The sequence below is a fragment of the Felis catus genome, chromosome F2 (assembly GCF_018350175.1).
Source record: "Felis catus isolate Fca126 chromosome F2, F.catus_Fca126_mat1.0, whole genome shotgun sequence".
Taxonomy (NCBI): domain Eukaryota; kingdom Metazoa; phylum Chordata; class Mammalia; order Carnivora; family Felidae; genus Felis; species Felis catus.
Genome location: NC_058385.1, coordinates 67,239,334 through 67,264,865, shown reverse-complemented (window position 1 = coordinate 67,264,865; position 25,532 = coordinate 67,239,334). Strand labels below are relative to the sequence as shown.

The following is a 25,532-nucleotide window of genomic DNA, read 5'->3' as shown; positions in this document are numbered from 1 at the left end:
TGTCAGTTTTGGTAAATTGTATTTTTCAAACAATTTGTCCATTTTATCAAAGTTGTTGAATTTGTTGGCATAAAGTTACTGGTAATACTCTCTTTGATTTCTTTAGGATCTGTAGTGATGTCCCTTCTTTCATTTCTGATATTAGTATTTTGTGTTTTCTCTTTCTTGATCAGTGTACCTAGAGGCTTATTAATTTTGTTGATCATTTCAAAGAACCAACTTTTGTCTTTGTCTATTTCCTTTATTTTCTATTTATTGATTTCGGCTCTTTTCTTTTGTTATTTCCTTTTTGTTTACTTTTGATTTAACTCGCTCTTGGTCTTTTTTTCATAGCTTCTTAAGATAAAACTGTAAGCCATTTATCTTAGACCTTTCTTCTTATTAATGTAAGTATTTCAAACTATAAGCTTTCCTTTAAGCATTCATATCCCATTTAAGCATCCCATAAATTTTGATGTGTTGTATTTTCATTGATATTCAGTCTAATTTCCCTTTTGATTTCTTCTTTGGCCCATGTATTTAATTATGTTAAAATGTTTATTTATTTTGAGAGAGAGAGAGAGAGTGAGTGAGCAGGGGAAGGGCAGAGGGAGACAGAGGATCTGAAGCAGGCTCTGTGTTGACAGCAGAGAGCCCAGTGTGGGGCTTGAACTCACAAACGTGAGATCATGACCTGAGCTAAAGGCAGAGGCTTAACTGACTGAGCCACCCAGGCACCCCAGGCCCATGTATTTAGAAAATGTTATTTAATTTCCAAAACTTTTTTTCTGGATACCTTATTGTTGATTCCATTTTGGTCACAGAATGTATTCTTTATGATTTTAATCATAAATTTATTAACATCTGTTTTGTGGATCAGCTTATGGTCTCTCTTGGTGAATGAACCATCTCCACTTTAGAAGAATATATGTATTCTATAGTTGTTGGGTGTTGTTTAAATATTAATTGGATCAGGATGATTGGTAGTGTTGTTCAAATAATCTGTATCTTACTGATATTTTTGCCTAGTTTTCTGTCAGTTGCTGAGAAAGAGGTTTCTATCTCTCTAAGTATGACTGTGGAGTTGTTTATTTTGCCCTTTAATTCTGTCAGATTTTGCATCATGCATTTTGAAGCTATGTTATTAGGCATAATCAAATTATTATTTTGCCTTTTGATGAATTAACTCTTTTATCATTTTGAAATGTCCCTGGTTCTGGTCATATTCTTTAGGTCTACTTCATGTGATATTAAAATAGCCACGCCAGCCTTTATAAGCTTAGTGTTTGTATAGTAAGTATATCTTTTACCATCCATTTACTTTCAACCTATTAAAGTGTAATTCTTGTGGATATCTTATAGTTGGGTCTTGCTTTTTTATCCATTTTGACAAACTCTGCCTTTTCATTGACGCGTTTAGTTTAGTCCATTAACATTGAATGTAAATTACTGACATGGTAGGATATAGGTTTGCTATTTTACTATTTGCTTTTTGTCCCTCTGTTCTCATTTCCTGCATTTTTTTTACTTAATTCTTAAAAATTCCTTTCAAATTATTTACTAGCTTTTTAATCATATTCTCATTACATTTTGTCTGTATGTGTGATTGCTCTAGGCATTACAAATATGCATTCTTGGGGCACTGGGTGACTCAGCTGGTTAAATGTCCAACTTTGGTTCAGATCATGATCTCATGGTTCGTGGGTTCAAGCCCCGCGTTGGGCTCTATGCTGACAGCTTGGAATTGACCCTGCTTCAATTCTCTGTCTCCCTGTCTCTCTGCCCCTCCCTCACTTTCTCTCAAAAATAAATAAATATTTTTAAAAAAAACAAATATTCATTCTTAGTTTTTCATAGACTACTTAGAGCTAATATTGTACTACTTAATAGACATTGTAGAAATATCGCAACCAAATTACCCAGTTGGTCCATTTGTAACCTCTTTCATCCTTTATGCTTTGATGTCATATGTATTACATCTACGTATGTTATAAACTCCATAAGGCAGAGTTACAGTTTTTTCTATAGGTAGTCAGGTCTACCTAAATTAAATTACCAGGGAACAAGTAGTTTTTTGTATAACCATTTCTGATACTCTTCATCCTTTCCTAAAGATCCTACTGCCCAACTGGCATTTCCCTTCAGTCTGAAGAACTCGCTCTCACATTTCCTATATTGCAGGTTGGCTGGCAACATATTCTCATAGTTTCAGTTTTTCTGAAATGCATTTGCCTTCATTCTTGAAGGATAATCTTTCTGGATACAGAATAATGGCCGATAGCTTTTTTTTCCCCCTTCTTGAATCATGTAAATCATTGTTTTCCTTTAGTGAACGTGTCATTTTTTTGTGACTATATAAGATTCTTTTTTATCATTGATTTTCTTCATGTTTATTCTACTAGGGGTTCACTGAACTTTCATGACTCTTGAAATTTTTGTCTTCCACCAAATTTGGGAAATTATTAGACATTATTTGTTCAAACATTTTTTTTTGTTTTTTTTCTTCTTGCTTTCTGGAACTCCAGTTATACATGTTTTGACTTTTTGATATTTAGCCACAAGTCTCTGAGACTGATTTGTTATTTCTCAATCCTTTTATTTTCTGTTCTTCAGATGAATAATTTTTTTTTTAACGTTTATTTATTTTTGAGACAGAGAGAGACAGAGCATGAACGGGGGAGGGGCAGAGAGAGAGGGAGACACAGAATCGGAAGCAGGCTCCAGGCTCTGAGCCATCATCCCAGAGCCTGACGCGGGGCTCGAACTCACGGACCGCGAGATCGTGACCTGAGCTGAAGTCGGACGCCCAACCGACTGAGCCACCCAGGCGCCCCTGGATGAATAGTTTTTATTGGTCTATCATGTTCGCTCTTCATTCTGCTTTTAAGCCTATCCAATTAATTTTAAGATTTCAGATAATTTTCATATGAGTTTGGTTCTTTTTATAGTTTCTACTTGACTATGTTTTCATTTATGTTTTTGAATATAATTTTAATTGCTACTTTATTAGACCTTGTCTGCTACTTCTAACATTTGAGTCACTTCAGAATTTATCTTCGTCTATTGTTTTTTTCTCCTGAAGATGGGTCATTTTGTCCTGTTTCTTTGTTTGTGAAGCATTTTAGATTATATCTTAGTCACTGCTGCAATTATCATGTTGTAGAGACTCTGGATTGTGCTTTATTCTTCTAAAAGAGACTGATTTTTCTTTACTTGTTTTAGCAGGCAGTTGATGGTTAGGCTCATACTACAAACTGTATCTTGGTGTACAGCTCAAATCTTCAGTTATTTTACCCTTGGCTGAGATTTGTTTTGGTTTTTACCACACATGTGTGGTTCACAGGTCAGCCATGTATTTGAACTGACTGTATATACAGAATTTAGGGCTCCTCCTCCTTTCTGTCTCTATCATTTCTAGGACTCCCCTTTCACTTTCTAGTGGCTTTGGCTACCTTGCACCCTGGCCACTGCTTCTGCAGGCCAGAAAGACTGAAGATATTTTGTTGGAGTTTTAGTTGCCCCAATATTGTGGGTGAGGTCTGCCCTTAGGCCAAAAGCTACAATAAGCAGCTAGTTCACTTAGTTCCGTTCCTTTTTCTAAGTGTTGATTCCTTTCCAGAATCAACCTGTTTTTGGACATTTTCTAGTGCTTTTAGGTAGTTATATATTTATTACATATTTGTTTATAGTTTATAGATATTCTGTGCAGGAAAATTGGTCTCACAGGAGGTTAGGAAGCCAGTAGTGGAAGTAGAACCAGAATTTTTTAAGTTAAAATCATTGAAAAATATGATATGGTAAAATACAGTCTAGTGTTAATGATTATCTTATTATTTCAAGATATTTAGAAAAAGAAAAAAGTAATGGTGTATATTACACACACACATATATATTCACACACACACATACACACCCAAACTGAAAGAACTAGGTTTTTCTAACTCCGAAGTTTTCTTAATGAAACATTAGATTAGAATATATTTCTAATGTAAGTGTCGATAGTTTACTATATGTCAAAAGAAAATTCTCAAGTTTATTTATTTATTTTGAGAGAGAGAATGAGAGAGAGTGCGAGCAGGGGGCAGGACAGAGAGAGAGGGAGAGAGAGAATCCCAAGCAGGCTCTGTGCTGCTCTCAGCACGGAGCCCACAGTGGGGCTCAATCTCACAAACCAGCTCAATCTCACAAACCGTGAGATCACGACCTGAGCCAAAATCAAGGGTCAATTGCTTAACTGACCGAGCCACTCAGGTGCCCTCAAAAAGAAAATTCTTGGGGTGCCTGGGTGGCTTAAGTCAGTTGAGCGTCCGGCTTCGGCTCAGGTCATGATCTCACAGTTCGTGAGTTCAAGCCCCGCGTCGGGCTCTGTGCTGGCAGCTCAGAGCCTGGAGCCTGCTTCGGATTCTGTGTCTCCCTCTCTCTGCCCCTAACTCACTCGCATTCTGTCTCTGTCTCTCTCAAAAATAAAAAACATTAAAAAAAATTTTTTTAATAAAAAAAAGATAATTCTTAAGGTTAAGATACATATGTAGGGAAATAAAAAGCTTCTGGGGTTTATTGTGACTGTTTTGAGGGAGGTTATGTTAGCAGCGACTACAGTTTTTTGGTGGTTTTTTTTTTTTTTTTTTTTTTTTTAAGTTTGTTTCAAGAGACAGAGGGTGGGAGAGGGGTAGAGAGAGAAGGAGAGGGAGAGAATCCCAAGCAGGCTTCGCACTGTCAGCACAGAACCCAATGTGGGGCTGGATCCCAGGAACCGTGAGATCATGACCTGAGTGGAGATGAAGAGGTGGGTGCTTAACCGACTGAGCCACCCAGGCGCCCCACAGCCAGTACAGTTTAAACCTGTATAAGATTGCGTGGGCTTACTTCCAAGATTGAGTTCTGTTGTGCATTGAACCTCTAATGTTTTTCACTTCTGATATATATATAGTTTGATTTAGTTAACATAATAAGGTAATAAACAGCGTCAAAGTCCTCAAAATGATCAACTTATGGCTTAAAACACTTTTGACAGATACTTTCCAATAAAATTTCCACTTTCTAGGAAATGTGCCTTTCATGTTTCCTCTTGCTGCTTCTTAGGTTCTTTGTGAAGCAGGAGGCAAAGTCTCTGCTTTGATTTTACTTGAATCTCTGTGCCAGTGGTTTTCCTTCCTGCTCTGTCTCCTTTACTTTATCTTTCTTTCTCTTTCTCAGTCTTTAAAAAAGTTATTTTTTCATTAGTTTTAGTTTTTTAATCCGTATGTGTAATAGGAAAGAGAGATGAGGAATATTGATTATATTATTTGATTGTTTGCTCTTTGCTGCGCATTATACATTTGCCTACCTCTTACCCTTTCTTCTTAGGAGTTGTAAAATATTTTAAATATTTTGCTCAATATGAAGATGTAGGGAATTTGAAGAAGTAAAAGCAAGGACTCCGTATACTCTCATTCTATTGGGAAAGTCCTGCTTGTTGAATTTTTAGGTATTTCAAGATGTTCCAGTCAACTGACAAGGACTTCTCCTCACAGTGTCAGAACTGTAGTGATGATGAGAGTAATGCATCTAGCAAATAGTTCTGGTATGTAACCACTTTTGCATGTTTACTTCAGCAGAAAACTCTGGAGTACGTAGTAACCTATGTTCCTTGTTAAAATTTGGAAAACCATTTGCATGCTTTCAAAATAGATCTTGAGGTAATGGTGTTAGTCAACAGACAAAGAATATACTTTAATCAGATGGGAAATTCTGCAAAGATTAGTATATCTTCATTTCGTAACTCTTCTAAAAAGGGGAAAACAAAACTTAAACTTGCATTCTTAGAACTGTCTGAATAATATGATCATTGATTAAACTCAAGGTTTTAGCATACTTATTGTAAAACCATTTTGGTACTGTATGCGCTTTTAGTAAAATACCATTCACAAATATGGACAATACTTTTTTACATAGTTTATCAATGGAGATACATTTGCTTTTTACTTTTTCTAAAGCTAAATTCTTCACTTCTTATGTTGTCACGGAGTATAAATAAAAATTTTAGAAAATATATATCCAGTTTGTAATGTGTTTCCTTGGACAGTCTGGTTGTACTAAACCTTTAGAGCAGTGTGATCCATGGTGTGGGTGTTAATTTTTTTGGACTGGAGGAGGAGGGTAAAGTACAGTTCTCTGCCATTTAACCAGAGCTCACTCTTGTACTTACACAAATGGTGAGATGGTTATTGTTACGAGATGAGGTATGTTGCTTCTTTATAATAATTGTTAATTTTTAGATTTAATGATGGCAGTTAAAGATATTACTTTGGGAAAATTTGGTGTGTTTATTATGATATATATTATAAATAGTTTATTGTTACTTGTGATTTTGACTAGCACTCTTCTTTTTATTGTGTAGAATATTCTATATTATCCAATAGTATAGGTTCCAAAACTCAAAATATTTCGTTATATTATCAAGGGAGATTAAGGAACAGAGCACAATCCGGTGAAGTCATTGTTGAAATACATTGCTTTAAAAATATTATTTTCTGTTTTTTAAAGGATATCTAGGTCTATTTGAATATTCTTTTTTCTGCTATCAATGTTTGCTTGTATATATATTTCTTAAGACATCTATCATTGCCATCTTAAAGAAGGGTAACTATATTTCAAAGGTTTTTGGTTTTTGTGTTTTTGGTGGGTTTTTTTGTTTTGTTTTGTTTTTACTGTAACTAATCAGGCCCATTATATAGATGTAAAGATTTAAAAAAAAAAAAGAAAAATGAAAAGCTAATGATTACCCAAGGCCATAGGGTCCATGGTAGACTTGTAACTAAAGTTCAGTTTTGTTTTCTAGCCTTGTGATGTAATCCATACCAAGTATTATTTTCTGTATGGATAACTTTGGTCTGTTATCCTACAAAAATGTATGAATGAACTTTGATATTCTCCCACTTTGTAAATCTGCTGGTATTTTCTTCACTGTAATAAAAAAGAACTCATGCTATGGTAACTAACTCTTGACCTAAACCCTTTTTTTCCCCTTTAGAAAAATTGGAAGCACCACCACCCACACCAGGACAGCTGAGATATGGTAATGGTTCTATAATTGTTAAATATTTGCGCATCTGTCTTTTAGACTTGAAATAACTGTATCATTCACTGATAGTATAGAAGAGTCAGTAAATTTAATTTTTCCAGAGAGAGTAGATTATCTTATTTATCATGCTGAAACAAAAAGTTTATAAACTTGGTTTAAGACATATTACAATGTTAGGGAATTTTGACATTTGTAACAGTATCTAACATTGTTAAACTGTAGTTACCATGTAGAAATAAAATTATACTTATGGTAAGGTTTCCTCGATTCCCAGTAAAAAGGATATGTTTACTTTAGTTTGGATTTAAGTTGGGTAATTTCAGAACTTGGAAGTCTGAGCTCAGGGCTGGGTAGAACTGTTCTCTGGTAGAGAAAATACTTACGGTGTGCTGTTTGTAATGATGAAGAAAGTTAAGTTTGTTTAACACTGCCACGAAGAAGAAGCTTGTAAGTGGTGCTGGTGTGCTTTCTTTACTGTTATGATAGGAATTAAATAGTCAAGGCTAACACTGACATAATGTAAAACAGTTTGGGATCTTATTATAGAGACAATGAAAGAAGAGAATGTTTTAATGGTGCAGTAAATTTGAGTAGATTGTAAGTGAAAGCTAAATATTAGATGTGGTTTGCTGTTATAGAATAGTATTTTCCAAAGGAAGTTGAAGAAATCACAAATTAATAGGAGATCATTACATGCTGGAGAGTAAACTTACATAACTTTTAAAAATTAATAGCCAGTTCTTTTTCTCTCAGAGGTAGAATACAATTTATATTAGAAATAAGTAACTTTTCCCAAATACCAAAACATTTAAGAATTCTTTAAGACTTTTTCCCCCAGGTAATTTTTTGTGATTCTCCTAGCCTAGGTTCATGCAGTTTGTATCCAAGCACCGTATAATTCTGTTATCGGTTTTTTTGTCATATTGAAATGAGCCGTTTGTATGGTGTGTTACCATACCCAAACTTTTTGAAGGCTGGTAACCAAATCTTATGTATCTTTGTATCTCATGCCCAGTGGAGTGGCCAGTACATGTTTACTTAACAACATGAAAATTGTATTTTTTCCTTTGTGTTGAAAGTAAATTTTAATACATAGGACACATTTATTTAGGTCTAAGCATAAAAACATGATATATTTTATATTTCAGAGTTGCTTATTACAGAAGTTTGGATGTCTAGTAGTTAACTAACTAGACTTAGGCAAAAAGACAAAGAGCTAAGGTTAGACTCTTTAATTGAAGAATCCCATTTCATTAATACACTATTTGATTTTTATCATCTTTAATAACTTTTAAAATAATATTCCTTGTAATTAAAAAATGCTGCTTTTTATCTTGAACTTTCTTACTTGATAGCAAAAAGAAATCTGAAATGATCTGGGATGTGTATACACCCTTTTCTTGTGATGTTAGTATTCGATAGTTGTTTTGGGTAGAGGCATTTTTTGTTTTGTTCTGTTCACTGCTTATTAGCCTTCCCTGGGTTGGTGCAGAACTGACTGTAGCAATATCAAACTTTCATAACTTCTGAATTATATTTTAATTATACTTCCTGTGGACTTAACTACATTAAAAGAAGAAAAACACTCTAAAGTCACTGAACACATATCACCAATTGTTTTAAGGGACTATTTTTTGGATATGGTATAAAATTCACAGTTTTGATGTTTATCTAAAAAAGTCCTTAGTTGAATTGATGTTGACTATATCTTGGCAATTTTATAGATGAATTAGAATAAAATCTTTTAACTATTCCAGCTTTTAATCTATTTCACAGTTTGCCTTCAATTCTCTTAATATGGAATTCTCTTCCTTTCCAGGTTAGTGGTCCTCAACTTAATTAACTAATGTTCATTGAGTATCTGCTATGCACTAGGCATTCTGCAACATGCTGAAGATGCAAATATGAAAAAAAAAATGAGGCTGAATGTATAAAAAAATATATAGGTATTAGTTCTTCCTAGTTACACTTCTATTATGTCAGGTCTTTCAGATTATATGTTAGATAGATAAGGTAAGGTATGCTTTTGTTAGGAAGAGATCAAATTACATTTTGATTTAAATCAAATAGTTTGTTTATAGTTTGTGAAAGCTTTCAGGGATACTGATGATGTGAGGGGGGAAAAGACTGGATATAGATGGCTAATATAGATGAGGTAATAACATTTTTATCATATTTGTCCAAAAAACTCTTTAGTGAGTAAAAGCGACCATATAGTTTCCATGAAATTTGATTCAGGGTATTTTTTATTATTTCTAATATGGAGCTTAATTTTATGATATCAGTCTTTACAATATAAGAAGTAGATTGATATTAATAGCAATTAAACAGGTAAAACATGGTACTCGTAATATATATTTACTTATTTGTTCCGCCATTAACTATATGTACTTTGTAGCTAGTAAGAAAACAACCCAGAAGTCTAACACAATTATTTTTACATGTAACAGCGTTTTTAATTTTGGTGTTTTTCCCTAGTATAGCTTCTACGAAGTAGTTGAACTTACTGCAGGAGCAGAATCTTTTGGCTGTGGGGAATGAAAAGCAAATTTCAAAGGTTATCAGATCTGTTTAGGAGACTTTAGTCATATGGTCTGTTTTTATCATTTTAAGTTATAGAAATCTTAACATATATTTTCTCTTTTTGGTGTTTTTCAGTATTCATCCACAATGCGATACCTTTCATAGGGTTTGGCTTTTTGGATAATGCAATTATGATTGTTGCAGTAAGTTCTTTCTTTCACCCCTTCTGTTTTGAGTTCAGCTCATGAGTTTGAGCCCCGAGTCAGGACTCCTTGCCACAGCTTGGAGCCTGGAGCCTACTTCGGATTCTGTGTCTCCCTCTCCCTCTCCCCCTCCACTGCTTGTGGTCTCTCTCTCTCTTTCTTTCTAAAATATAAATAAACATTAAAAAATTATTAGAAATTTTCAAGCATCAGTATTCAGGAGGAAACCTAAATCTACTTACGGCAGCATTGCCCAAGTATTAGAATGGAATTAGCACAATAGACCATAGGATTTCTTCTTTATTCTATGTAATAACCCATTAGAATAGTTTAATCTTTTTCATTTCAGTTTCTTCTGTTTAAAATGGAAGTAAAAATATGAGTCCTTCTTGTCTTCCGAATGGGATGGATGTGGAACGTCTGAAACTCTCAATAAATTCAGTGCAAATGCAGTAGAGCTAGAGCCTTTTGTTTTGCTGCGGCTCTATCTATTGTACAAGAAGCTGTTGTTGCTTATAAATGAACCATATATAGTCTCACTACTGAATGGTTAAAGAACAAAGTGGTTATAAAGGTAATTTTTGAAGTCTGTGATCTCTTGGTTGCCTAGAAGCTAGTTTTTTACTCTGTTTTTGATAGACTAAATAACAATGATATCTATATAGATGTATCATTCAGAATTTAAAATTACATGAGTTGGTCTTCTTTGTGTTCCAAGAGGTAGGTTTGTTTGTTTATTTATATTTTGAGAGAGAGAGAGAGCGTGCGCGCGTGCACACACATGGGGGAGGCGCAGAGAGAGAGTGAGAGAGAGAATTCCAAGCAGGCTTCATGCTGTCAGCGCAGAGCTCAATGTGGGACTTGAACTCAAAAACCGTGAGATCATGACCTGAGCTGAAATCAAGAGTTGGATGTTAAACCAACTGCGCCACCCAGATGCCCCTGTATTCCAAGAGGTTTAAAGCATCTTTCTTTGTGGTTGGAAAATATAAATTCTAGATCTTTAATTATGGATTATATTGCTCTTTATATTATAATTGTATTTGTTACTATTGTTTATTTCTTGAAAGCCTAATTTTAATGAATAAAATGCTATCGATGTTATTTTTGTGTGAATGCATATATTTAATAGTTAAGTGCATTACTATATTATATGTGAATATTTTTGCATATTTTATGTATATAATTTTGTTGCAATAACATGTTTAACTATTTTAACTTTTTATTACTACTTTGCTATTTTTTGTAGCCACTTCATTAATGTTTAAGATTAATTTCTTTGTAATCATTTTTCAGGGCACCCATATTGAGATGTCTATTGGAATTATTTTGGGAATTTCAACTATGGCAGGTATTTAATAATATTAATGTTATTATTCCATTGTCTGTATACTTAGGTTTAGAAGAATATACTTAATCTGAATAAGTTTACTCATTGAGATGTCTATTAGTTTATCTCCTTAATCCTATTCTTCTAATTCTTAATTTTGTATATGTTGCACTTCTCCTGAGAAATTTTAGGTACTTTATGTTAGCTCATGGGTAATAGTGCTGTACTGACTATGTTAAAATAAGTTTTTCTCTTTTTTAAAAATTTTTTGAAAAATGTTTTTTAATTTTTAAAAAAAATTTTTTTTTCAACGTTTATTTATTTTTGGGACAGAGAGAGACAGAGCATGAACGGGGGAGGGGCAGAGAGAGAGGGAGACACAGAATTGGAAACAGGCTCCAGGCTCCGAGCCATCAGCCCAGAGCCTGACGCGGGGTTCGAACTCACGGACCGCGAGATCGTGACCTGGCTGAAGTCGGACGCTTAACCGACTGCGCCACCCAGGCGCCCCTAAATGTTTTTTAATTTTTGAAAGAGCGAGTGAGCACGAGTGGGGGAGGGGAAGAGAAGGAGACAGAGGATCCAAAGCAGGCTCCAAGCTGTGAACACAGAGCCTGATGTGGGTCTCGATCTCACGAACTCTGAGATCATGACCTGAACTGAAATCATGTCTCCCACCTAACCAGTTGAGCCACCCAGGTGCCCCAATAAGTTTTTCCTCTTAATCCAGTGTTATCCTAAAACCTTTTTACCCTTATTTCTACTGTTATTTATTTTTAAGGGTAGAAAAATCAAAGAAGGAAATACAAGTTTAAAAATCTAATTTGGTTCTATTACCTTCTTTCCCCCAGTTACTACTCTATTTTTTATGATGGTGAAATTTGGGAATGGTTCAGTGGTGTGTTTATTATGTAGAAAAGTATGAAGTAGATGAGTTAATAAAAGAGACATTTCTTCTCTATATGATCTTCTTGAATTTCAGACCTATGCATAAAACTTTTACTCTAACTTCCAAATATCCAAATTTCCTTAAATATAATGAAAGATAAAACTACAAAATATTGTATGGGTATTGACACCAGAATGGAAACTGGCTGCCACAACAGAAAAAACCCCACTACTTGATGGAAGTACAGCACTGTAATCTCGAAAGACTTGTGTTCTATTTTGAAATCTTGACTCAGAGCTATCCAGTGAGTTACTTTGGATATAGTTGTTGTGGTTTCAGAAGCTGTGATAACTCTTCCAGATCAGTGCTTTATTGATGAGACAGTGATGTATTATAAGGATTTTTCTGATTTCCAGATAACAGTTCACTTATCCACTTCTCAATTTTTTAGCTGCTGCTTTGGGAAATCTTGTGTCAGATTTAGCTGGACTCGGGTAGGTCCATTTGTTCATTCATTTGTGCATGTGTGTCCTGACCTTGCTCTCTTTCTCTTCTCCATTCTTTAATTGAGAAGAATTAAGAAATGGGGTATTTATTGGGTGTGTTTTCAAACTAACGTTTTAATTTATTTTTTCTAAATGAGTGGTGCTAAATCTTTGGTGTACGTCAACTATGAATGCCTGGGTTGCACTTCAGAATTAGGGACCTGGAATTTGTGTTTAAAATCCTTTCAAGAGATTGATACATGCAAAAAAGTTCTCTAAGATGACCACAATGTAAGCAGAGTTTAATTTTCATTTACTGAGGTATTTATATGTCTTTTTTAGACATTTCCAAGGTGAGGCAGGATTAATAGCAAGAATCCCCATCATTATTTCTCCCCACCCTTCTCCCACTAAGCCCAAAGATAAAAGATACGGCTCAAATGTGAGGATACTGACTGGGCATGTTTTCCGGAGAGAGGAACTTTCAAAAGGCATGATGGCTGGAGCATATGTGGGAATGGCCAGAGCATTACAGGGTTTGGCCAGTTTTCGCTCCCTTTATTTCATGTGGCAGGAATGATGAAACAAAGTGAGGATGTCTACTTAGAAAAGGCCAGCTTTTCCTCTTTCTCTCTTTACATTCTCTCTTCTGAGCAACACGTGGCCTGGGCTTCCTCTTGACTTGAGGAAGCCTGGAAATTATAATTAGACTAAGGTGACATTAACTACTGTGATAAAGATACTCTCTTTTGCCCAGTCTTTGGCTCTATTTCTTCCTTTCTTCATGTATTAGAGTGGTCAGTTTTGAGATTTGGATTTGGGTCTAGTGGTAGTCTACTTAGCGCTATAATCTCGGAAAAGGCAGCTTCATAAGTGATCTGACCCTGTCTATTAGACTTCTGTACTGGAGTTTGGGGCCAAAGCTACTGTTAAACACAAAGTTTCTTTGCTTCTGGGCCAAGGCAGAAATTTTATATTCCTGGGATTTGCGACATTAATTTATAATGATATCACCCCTTACACGTTCCACTTCTCCATTTCCAACATTAATGTTAAAAATGGTAATATTATAGCTACTGTGATAGCTTTTTATAGTTAATACAACCAAATGATCTAATAGAATTTAAAGCCGTTTAATTTTAGATCGCATCATGAAACAGTTCTTTTTGATAAGAGATAAAGATTTTGATGGGAGTCTTTATATTTAAGAACTATTTCTCCTCTGCCTTTAAAAAATATCATTAAATAACAGATACTACATTTTATTGATTGTTAGATATACAGATTAAGTTTTTTTTAGAACTTAATATATCTGCTCTTGGGATCCATCTTATAATTGATGTATGCATAGATTAGTTGGCAATTCTTTTTTTATTACAGTTCATAAAGTAAGTTTGTATCTGATAAATACTTGAGATGGCCTTGAAAATTCAAGTATATCAATCTGATAAATTTTGGAAATTTTTGCTTTCTGGTGACAGTTATTAATTTATATCATATGTTAAAGTGCTTTGCTTTGAATTTGGAATAAGCACATAACTGTTAATTGCTGCAAAAATTTTTTATATACTTTGAGTTGGTGTTTTTAAAGTAATTGTGGAGAATAATTGCTCTAAGGCAACGTGTTTACCTGTGTATCGAATATATTAATACTAAATATTTTTAAGTTGGATATATTTATGCACAATAAAAATGGAAGTTGTAAAAAACATTTACACCATTTCTGGAGTGCCAGTTACAGGTGTGAAATTATCTTGTTTCCTTTTGTAGTAACTAGTTCATTATCTTGAGGACATTTGTGTGTCTCTTTAAAAACTTATATTCTGTCCTTCTGTTTTTTTAAAGACTTGCAGGCTACGTTGAAGCTTTGGCTTCCAGATTAGGCTTGTCAATTCCTGATCTTACACCAAAACAAGTGGACATGTGGCAAACACGTGTTAGTACACATTTTGTAAGTACTTTATATGGTTTATGATCATGAATTCAGGTAGCCAGACCAAGACACTGGATAGTTCAGTCCTCAGAAATTTGAGACCAAATTTATTTGAGGGGAGGTTTTTTTTTTTTTTGTTTTTTTGTTTGTTTGTTTGTTTTGAGTGGAGTTTTTAACACAAGTTGTGTAAACCTTGGCAGTTTTCAGAGAACGGTAATTTTGTATTGACTCTTTATTTTTTATAGTATAACTGACTTTTGAAGTATTCTTTATATGATTCAGGTAATGTTAAGGAATATCTGTCATGTGCTAGAAACTGAAGGATATAAAATGAATATAAACTAGTTATTTTTACGAATTGTTTGGGTGTAACATGTAAACAAACTATAATTTGGTGAGACATATGCAATTATAGAATTACGCACTAGAAATAGCATTAAGTAAGAATATTTTGTGGGGAGGAATTTCTTTTGGTGGGACTGTTTCTTGGCAATTACTGGATCTAAGCTGATTTTTGAATTATTGATGAGACATTAGAGAATTCCAAATACATTGACTAGCAAGTAGAAAGGCATGATAAAAACAGGGTATGTTCAGAGAAAGTAAGAAATTAGGCATTGCTGGACTATAATATGTAGTAGTTGAGGATAGAAGCAGCAGGAGAAAAACAGTATTGGAGAAGTAAAATGGATCAGACAGGAAAGACATTGTATAAGCTATGCTAAGGAGCTTGAATCTCATACCTAGCTGATGGAGTACTAGTGAAGAATTTTAAATAGGAAGGAAACTGGATGGATCACAATGCTACTAATTAAGTCAAGAAGAAAAGGAGGAAGAACAAATTAGTAAGGGAAGGTATTGAGTTCTGTTTTCAATAAGTTGAATTTGAGACTAACAGGACATTGAAGTGGTAATATTGAGTAGGCATTTAGATTAAAAGTGAAGAGTTGGAGGGGCGCCTGGGTGGCGCAGTCGGTTAAGCGTCCAACTTCAACCAGGTCACGATCTCGCGGTCCGTGAGTTCGAGCCCCGTGTCAGGCTCTGGGCTGATGGCTCAGAGCCTGGAGCCTGTTTCCGATTCTGTGTCTCCCTCTCTCTGCCCCTCCCCCGTTCATGCTCTGTCTCTCTCTGTCCCAAAAATAAATAAACGTTGAAAAAAAAAATTAAAAAAAAAAAAAAGTGAAGAGTTGGAGAGATCTGAATTAGAGATGATGAGTATTATCAGTCATTTATTCAACAAATATTTATTGTTTATCTACTATATGTCCAGTACATATGTAGGAGTTTTGAATATATTGGTTAACAAAACAAGATCTTTTTTTCTGGTAGATCTTACATTCTAGCAGTAGAAAGAAGACAATTAAAACAATCTGACAAATAAAATGTTTAATGTGTTAGAAGTTTGCAAATGTTACAGGAATTAAAGAAAAAATGCAGAGCAGGATTAAGAGGTTGGGAGTGCTGAGATGGAGACAGATTGCAGGATTAGATAGGAGGGTTACTGTAGGCCACACTGAAAAGGTGATAGTTAAAACCATGGGGGAAAGTGAGATTAGACAGGGCACTGGTTCCCCCCAGGCGTGATGCCAGGGCCAACAGGATCTACATTACCTGGAAACTTGTTAGAAATGCATATCTCAACCTCCTCCTTAGACCTATTTCTGTAAAAAAATCATGTGTGTGTCTATATCCTGCAATTCGTAAATAAATGGAAGTGAGACTAGCTGGCTAATGTCGGCCAGCGTTATTGAGGAATCAGGATATTCTAACATTCTAGCAGCTTGGCTTAACATTTTAGCAGTGCAGTTGGGATCAAAAGAAGATTATTTTCCTGGGATTTCTTCTCACGTAATTGGTAATTCTGTTTTCTTTCTGTATTACAAGCAGGTCCATTCCCCTCTTCTATTATAAAAGCACCTTAGTTATTAAACTAGCATTTATAAATGCATTTTGTGTGTTTGTATATTTTGCTAAATCTTCCACCAGTATATGAAGTGATTCTGTCCCTTAGTTGTTGACTCTGCTTATTTTCTGTTAGGGTCAAATCTACTCTGTAACATAACATTTGGTTAACAAACAGCCTGAAGTAATTTAAGTTAGTGATCAGTAATTTATTCATGACATAAGCTAACTCTGAAATTTACCCGTAATACAATATATGCAAATACACATGTAGGTTCCTGTTGATACAGGTTGTGTTTTAAAACCTCATTTATGATTTGGCTGTTTGAAACTCAGAAAATATTTTCTTGCAGAACCATATTACAGATGTACTCAAGTTCTTGGGTTAGTTCCAGTGTAGTTAATTATAGGGCCTAGACTATCATCAGCCCTGATAACTTTTCTTTTCTTTTCATGTTTATTTATATTTGAGAGAGAAAGACAGAGCACGAGTAGGGGAGGGGCAGAGAAAGAGGGAGACACTGAATCCGAAGCAGACTCCAGGCTCTGAGCTGTCAGCACAGGGCCTGACATGGGGCTCAAACTCACAAACCGCAAGATCATGACCTGAGCTGACATCATGATCTGAGCTGACGGTTGAGCTGACTCAACCGAGTGAGCCACCCAGGTGCCTCATTAACTGATTTTTCAGTGGAAAAATGTTGCCTGAATCATGGAGCCAGAAAAGGATATCTCACTTCTTTCCTCCCTCTCTGCCCTGTTGACTTTACACGCCATTGAGATGATTGGGTTGGAACTCATTAACTGGCAATCCTAAAGTGAGTGGGGAGGAAAGGCTTGAGTTCCACAGACAGCATATTGTAACAGGCATTCTAACAAATGGGTGGAAAGTGGACATGGAGCCTGTTGCCGTGGTCACTTCATGTATATGGGGAAGTAAGGAATCTAAAATAAAATATTCTATGTGTATATAAATAAATATAAATGAATACAAACTTGAAGGTCAAAATAAGGGTCTAAGATTAACTTTTTCAGCATCAGGAACGAAGAAAATTTCTGCTTATTAAAACTCTGTAGAACTGATACTTTTCTAAGTGGGGTGCTATGAAAGTGATAAACCTATTAATACAAAGCATGGACATACCACCACCACTATCACTACTCCCACCAACAAAACCCAAAAATAATAGACTTGAAAATTTTTATGCAAGCTGTTGTCAAAACATTAGTGGCTACTCTTGAAATTTATTAGAAAAACTGTAGGGTCTGATAGATAAATTGACATTGTATAGGCAAAATGTGTTTTATTTTAGTCAAGACTTTGGATTAGGTAGCTATCATATACCTGTAATGTTTGATAGAACTTAATTTATTTCTTTGCTTTTCTGTGTATAACTAACTGGAAGTTCCTAGAAGAGAGAGACAGACTGCATCTAATTAGTCATTGTCTCATTGGTATCTAGCACAGAATTTGGCACAGAATAGATTCTCAATAAATGTTTGTATGAAGAAATGAAACTTAATTGAAAAGTATTTAACCTTGATGGTCATTGTAGAAATGCAAATTTTAAAAATTATTTACAAAAATAAAAATTTTAGATGTTCATAATGTGGGTATGGTTGTAGAAAAATTGATGTGTGTATATACATACACAGTTGATCCTTGAACACCACAGGGGTTAGGGGTCCCAACTCCCTGTGCAGTTGAAAATCCACATATAACTTTCAACTTCCGAAAACATAACTACTAATAGTTTACTATTAACTGGAGGCCTTCCCAGTAACATATATGGTCAATTAACACACATTTTGTGTATTATATACTGTATCCTTACGATAATGTAAGCTGAGAAAAAAAATGTTGCTAAGAAAATCATGAGGAGGGGCGCCTGGGTGGCTCAGTCGGTTGAGCGTTCGACTTCGGCTCAGGTCACGATTTCACGGTCCGTGAGTTCGAGCCCCGCGTCAGGCTCTGGGCTGATGGCTCAGAGCCTGGAGCCTGCTTCCGATTCTGTGTCTCCCTCTCTCTCTGCCCCTCCCCCGTTCATGCTCTGTCTCTCTCTGTCCCAAAAATAAATTAAAAAAAGTTAAAAAAAATTTTTTTAAAAAAAGAAAATCATGAGGAAGAGAAAGTGCATTTACAGTACTGTGTTGTAAAAACCCCCGTATAAATAGACCCATACAGTTCAAACCAGTGTCTTTCAAGTGTCAACTGTATTTCAACTGGTATATATGAATTTGCAGTCAATTTTGCCCGGAATAGACAGCATGGCATTCATTACCCTATGAATATGCACAAGTATTCATACTGTTTGATTTTAAATAAACCATTAGGGAAGAACTATAGACAGAAATGTTTATTGTAATATCACTTATAATGGTGAAAAAATAGCAGTGATTTTTAATGGTGTAAGGAGAGCTTTAAGCAGATTGTGGGCTATCAGTTTTGGGGAATTTAAAAGTTTTTATATTAAGATTATGAAACAGTTTGGAAAAGAGCTCATATAACATGTGTGGCTGAGGGGTGGGGCAGAACACAAAGGTACGTTTCCATAATGGTTAGACCTACATATAATTAGGTATACATGGGGATAAATATGGAAAAGGAATATATACAAAAAGGAGCACATTCAAATCTATTGAGAGTATTTGGTGAGGTTTTTTTCCCCTATTTTCTTCCTATCTTCAGACATGAAAATATATGTATGATTTCTAAAAAGTGTTTTTATACTTGAATATTTCCTTGGTGATATTTCGTGGCCATTTAAAAAAACTTCCTAGTTGCATTGAACTTCAAATATTACTTGTTCTAGAACGTTTTTGTAGCTTATTATTTTTAATTGAAGTGTAGTCGACATATTAATTTCAGGTGTACAACATAGTGATCCGACAATTATGTATATTACAAAACAAGAAGTATAGTTACCATTTGTCACTATACAAAGTTACTATAATATTTTTTACTATGTGCTGTATATTTTTACTATGTGCTATACTTTGCTTCCTCATGACTAATTTATTTTATCATTTATCATTTATTTTACCATTAGAAACTGTACCTCTTATTGCCCTTTACCTATTTCACCTGTCCCCCCACCTCCTTCTCTCTGGCAACCACCACCTTGTGTTCTGTATTTATGAGTCTATTTCTGTTTTTTTGTTTTGTTTTGCTTTTTAGATTCCACGTGTAAGTGAAATTGTAGGTTACTAGTCTTTTTCTGTCTGACTTATTTCATTTAGCATAATACCCTCTAGATTCATCTGCATTGTCACGAATGGCAAGATTTCATTCTTTTTTATGAGTAACACTACATTGTGTATATTTGTGCACATGTGTACATACACATATGCTAGTATACAAATGCATATACATGTACACATATACGTGTATGTATACATATGTATCCACATGCATGTAGGTATGTTTGTGTATGCATTCACACACACACACACACACACACACACACACACACACACACACACACACTACACCTTCTTTATCCATTCATCTATCAGTGGACACTCAGGTTACTTCTGTATCTTGGCCATTGTAAATAATGCTGCACTAAACATAGAGGTGGGTATATGTTTTCAAATTCATGTTTTTATTTTCTTTGAATAAATACCCAGCAGTGGAATTGTGGATCACATGGTATTTTTATTTTTAATTTTCTGAGGAAGTTTCATTGTGTTTTCCATAGTGGCTGCACCAATTTACATTCCCACTGACAGAGCACAAGGGTTCCTTGTCTCCACATCCTCACCAATATTTGTTACTTATTGTTTTGTTTTGTTTTTTAATTTTCAGTGTAATTAACATACAGTGCCATATTAGTTTCAGGTGTACAATGTAGCGATGCAACAATTCTATACATTACTCCGTGCTCATCATCACGATGTACTCTTAATCCCCTTCACCTATTTCACCCATCCCCCACCCACCTCCCCTCTGGTAACCATCTGTTTGTTCTCTAGAGTTAAGAGTCTATTTTAAGCTTTGTCTCTTTTTTCCCCCTTTGTTTGTTTGTTTTGTTTCTTATATTCCACATATGAGTGAAATCATATGGTATTTGTCTTTCTCTGACATTTTGCTTAGCATTATACTCTCTAGCTCCATCCATGTTGTTGCAAATAGCAAGATTTCATCCTTTTTATGGCTGAATGATACACACACATACACACACACACACACACACACATACATACATATATACATACTACATCTTCTTTATCCATTCATCTATCAGTGGACACTTGGGCTGCTTCCATAGTTTCGCTATTATAAATAATGTTGCATTAAACATAGGGGTGCATATATTCTTTCAAATTAGTGTTTTTGCATTCTTTGGGTAAATACCTAGTAGTGTGATTACTGGATCATATGATAGTTCTGTTTTTAATTTTTCGAGGAACCTCCATACTTTTTTCCAGAGTGGCTGCACTAGTTTGCATTCCTACAGAAGTGCAGGAGGGTTCCTTTTTCTCCACATCTTTATCAACGCTTGTTTCTGGTGGTTTTGATTTCAGCCATTCTGACAGTTGTGAGATGATATCTCATTGTGGTTTTGATTTGCGTTTCCCTGATGATTAGTAGTATTGAGCAGCTTTTCACGTGTCAGCCATCTGTATGTCTTCTTTGGAGAATTGTCTATTCCGGGTCCTTTGCCCATTTTTAAATCATTTTGGGTTTTTTGGTGTTAGGTTGTAGTTCTTTATATATTTTGAATATTAACCCCTTATTGGTTATATCATTTGTAGATATTTTCTCCCATTCAGTAGATTGTTTTCCCATTTGTTGATGGTTTCTTTTGCTGTGTAAAATCGTCTTAGTTTGAAGTAGTTTCTAATTGTATATTTTTCTGTTTGTTTTTTCTTGTCTGAGGAGACAGATCCAGAAAAATGTTGCTGAGACTGATGTCCAAGAGATTTCTGCCTGTGTTTTCTTTTAGGATTTTTATGGTTTCAGGTCTTACACTTAGGTCTTTAATCCATTTTGAGTTTATTTTTGTGTATGGTGTAAGAAATTGATCCAGTTTCTTTCTTTTGCATGCAGCTGACCAGCTTTCCCAGCACCATTTATGAGACCGTCTTTTCCCCATTGTGTATTCTCACCTCCTTTGTCATATGTGGCTTACTTTTTAAAAAATGTTTATTTATTTTGAGAGAAAGCATAAGCGAGGGACAGGCAGAGAGAGAGGGGGGAAGAGAGAATTCCCCAGCAGGCTCCAGCTGTCAGCGCAGAGCCCGATGTGGGGCTTGATCTTATGAACCTCAAGATCATGACCTGAGCTGAAATCAAGTCAGACGCTCAACTGACAGAGTCACCCAGGCGCCCCATATGTTGCTTATTTTTATATTTAAGTTATTGTGGTCAAAAGAAATGCAATTACAGTTGAATTTTATAATACATAGTAATTGTTTATCATAGATACTTAGGCAAGGATTCTTCTTTTAGGGATAAAATAACTTTCAAAAAATGTTTTCTTTTGTTTCCTTAGGGCAAAGCTGTTGGGGTGACTATTGGCTGCATTCTAGGAATGTTTCCTTTGCTTTTCTTTGGAGGAGGTGAAGAAGATGAAAAACTGGAAAAGAAAAATTAACTCTCTTAGAATATCTATAAAAAGATGTAAACTAATGTACCTCAATTACTAAATATGCTGTCACAACATTTAGGAATTAAGACAATAACAGTGTATAGATATGGGATCAAATAACTCAGCATGTATTATGGAAAACACTAACTTATTGTGGCTTGGTTTTCTTAGGACATCTTTTTAAAAAAAATGTTTAGTATCATTTTGTGTAAATTGTTGAAATGTTTTTTCATCAGTAGCAGTCAACATTTTACCTTTTTCTTTACATATCAAAATCTCATTTAAGTATCAGTCGTTGGTGTACTGTACTCAGTTGGGGTTTGCCTCTTTGTTACTTCATGTGTGTGCACACGTGAAAGGGCCTTCTGTTGTGGCTGTTGTTCTCCACTTACAATTCAGCCTTGAGACTTTTTTCCAAATTATGGACGATATTTAATGTAAGTTAAAGGTTTTTCTTTTTACTGTATTTGGCAACATCACTTTTGTACTGTTTTACAGTAAACACTTAGAATCACATAATTTCAGTCACCTTTTTAACTCATCCCACTCAAGATAGACCACACTTCAAGCATTTTAAGTATCTGTTACTCATTTCAGTTTTCTGACCTCACTGTCTCAAGAGGTTAATCAGAATGAGTAATTATGTGGTGTCCCTACTACATAAAACCACAAATGTTAATAAGTGTATTTTCAGTTGATTTTTTAACCTTTAATTCCTCAATTTTGAATTATTACCTGGTGGTTTCTAACTCCTTAGGGGAAGAAAATGATTATTTTAAGGTCTTTTATAAATGAGGAGTATGGAATTAGGGTAAAACAAGGGGTTTGACATGACACTTGGAAATTAAGAGGCTAGCACATCTTTTTAGAGAAGAAGAAAATGGGAACTGTCGAGAAGGCTTATGGTATAAGCGGTAAAGTTGTGCTGTGTAGAGGGTTAATGAGATACAAATTACATTGTTTGGGATGGATTTCTTTTCCCCCAAAGTGTCTCCTCATCTGATTTGAATGAATCTGAGTACCCCATACTCATAATCCTGATGTCTTGTCTCATTTAGTGAATTCTATTTTGGGATAACTCACTTTGAGCTAAAAACTACATATTTTATATTTTGCCTTTTTTTTGCTATGACTAGTCTAGTAGTCAAAAGTTACGCGAGGCGAAATCTTTGTTTTTTGTCTTTTTTCTTCTTTTGTGATGTTCAAATAACATTCTAGGTTGAAATTACTTATGTTCAGCCTTCTATATCTGACATACATAGTATAACTATATATGAATCATAAATTTTAATTTTATGAACCTTTAAGTTTGTTAGCATATGGTCTGTAACACCATATGCTAAAAAATTACTCTTACTTGTTAAGAGTAAACACATCATGGAGGAGAAAAACTGAAGTTAAGATTACTGTTTGGGCCACTGAAATTATTTATATTGCTAAATAGATACAAACGAAGGGAAACTTCTAAGATGGCTGTATTTACAGCTACCTTATTTTGAAGTTTTATTTGCACATGATTACTTTGACCTCTTATTTTCAGAGGGGCTGCTTTTTCCCACAAAGCAGTTTGTCATAAATTATGCTCTGTGAATTTCAAAATAATTAAAGGTATCCTTCAATCATAGGTTCTGAGGGAAAAGAAGAAAATAAATCATATAATGTAAAAATATATAACATTCTTATTATGTACAAATAATACAACAGTCTCATTTGATCACATTAGAATTACAGAAGTTGACTCCTTAAACAGAATTGTGGTTTTACTTTCCACCTAGTACTACACACACACCAAAAAGAATTTCTTTATTACTTCAGCTGATAGGATTCAAGTGCTTATTTAAACAGTTTTTTTTGGGGGGCGGGGGGGGGGGTAAACGTTTAAGTGCTTTTGTTCCTAACTTGTATATTGCCAGTCCTTTCTGTTTTCTAAAAAGTATTTTATTGTGGTGCTTAAATTTTCTTCTTATTAATTAAATCCCATATCCAGAAACCTTGCCTGTGAGTATAGAAAGGGCTTTTAATTATTGGTTTCCACTCTTTGCTCTTGGAAGTAGTCCTACAGAAGCTTTCAGCTTAGCTGAATGTCTGCAGAATTATTTAAGGTGTCAAAACGTAGTATATATAGCCTTCATGTTGAAAGATCTTTTAATTTATGGACATAATAAACATTCGAATCATTCAGATAATTAGTTTTCAAAAAATGGAGCCCTTTGTCCTTAACTTAAGTTCACATCTTTTCAAGATCTTATTCTGAGTATTGGTGCTTTGCACAACGTGACTTCTGAAAAATGGTTCCCTTTAAGATAATGACGTCATAAAATCATTGTTTCATGGTACTTGTCACAAATAACCTTATTTGAGATTGAAACTGGAATCTTATTTCTCATATTAGCTATTTCTTTGTTGGAAGCACCATACCTATACTTAAATGGAACATGAGCTACTTTAGTACTGTTTGTTTGAAAATCATGTTGTCTGTGTATTACGATTTATTGACTTGTTGATGCATGTAAATTGGGTGCATTTTGTTGCCACTGTATGTTAAATGGTGACCAATGTTTTTACAAAGGAATTGAACAAAAAATATCTTTTAAGAAATTTGGAATGTGGTTTTGATTTTGAAATTTGATTTTCTTCCTAATCTCTGAGGGAGGGCCCTGGTTAATCTGTCACTAAAGAAAATAGGTTTAATAAGTGCAGATTTTTTTTTTTTTTTACATGGTTGTAGCAGTGTCACTGACACAGTGAAATGAAGCTATTTACTGCCTCACTGAAGTCCATACTGGAGATCCACTACAGATTATGAGAGAAGAATGATCCCATATTGAGACAATTTGACCTTTAATAGGATGTCAAAAATAGCACTAGAGAGATCAGCATAGATCACACTGATGGGTCTTGACAGCAGAGATATCCAAGCCTTCTGTATAGTAAGGCTTCGTTTATCCTTTTCTGTAGGAGGTGAATTCTGAAGGTGATGGAGGTTTATCTTTCACACGGAAAGTTTGTGTGAACCATTTTGAAGTCAATCTTCTTAATTTTAGAATTATATTCTCTTCTTAAAAGAATGTATGAAATGTAATGTCACCCTTTCCTTAGTGGCTATGCATGACCCCCATGGACCTTGTTGTGCTGTAATGCAGTGCCTCAGGAAGACTTCCATTTTCTTCCCATCCTTTTCTTGCTCTCACTTTTGGCAACTGCCTTGTCTCTCTAAGCTGCCACTTCTCATCTGTGTGGACTTGGCACCTAGATAGACAGTCTTACCAGGAATTTGGGGGGGGGGGAATATTAGGCTATGAAACCTGAGTAAGATGATGATAATAATGTTAGCTCCCTTTTATTAAGCACTTACTTGCTGCCGTGTAAGGATTTTAACACACTTTATCATGTTTAATCACTTTAATAATGATGTTAAGTTGGTGCTACTATGATCCTTATGTTATATTGGGTAAATTTTATGCGGAGAGGCTTATTTGCCCACAAGGTCACTACTAATAAGTGGACTAGAATCCAACTTTGTCCAAGTTCAGAGCCTGTGTTCTTAGTTACTGTGCAATAGGGCATCAGTTGTATGGACTTTGTAACATCTCTTCTCTGCTTAGGTTCCTTTTTTACCTCCAGATTCATG

At 34.8% G+C, this 25,532-nt stretch overlaps 1 protein-coding gene across 5 annotated transcripts in view; it reads left to right on the top strand.

Annotated features, from left to right (window-relative positions):
• The window catches only part of TMEM65 (transmembrane protein 65), a 53,204-nt gene extending 28,705 nt beyond the window's left edge, over window positions 1-24,499 (top strand). For 2 of the 5 annotated variants that reach the window (XM_045050019.1, XM_023248733.2), the window contains 7 exons: window positions 5,447-5,542; window positions 6,992-7,036; window positions 9,701-9,768; window positions 11,065-11,119; window positions 12,439-12,481; window positions 14,318-14,423; window positions 21,806-24,499. In XM_045050019.1, the coding sequence (XP_044905954.1) occupies window positions 5,447-5,542; window positions 6,992-7,036; window positions 9,701-9,768; window positions 11,065-11,119; window positions 12,439-12,481; window positions 14,318-14,423; window positions 21,806-21,907 (515 nt within the window). In that variant the 3' untranslated portion in view covers window positions 21,908-24,499. The remainder of the gene's footprint in view (window positions 1-5,446; window positions 5,543-6,991; window positions 7,037-9,700; window positions 9,769-11,064; window positions 11,120-12,438; window positions 12,482-14,317; window positions 14,424-21,805) is intronic. The other 3 variants (XM_023248734.2, XM_023248735.2, XM_045050020.1) reach the window with 2 other exon arrangements.
• Window positions 24,500-25,532: the final 1,033 nt, after the last annotated feature.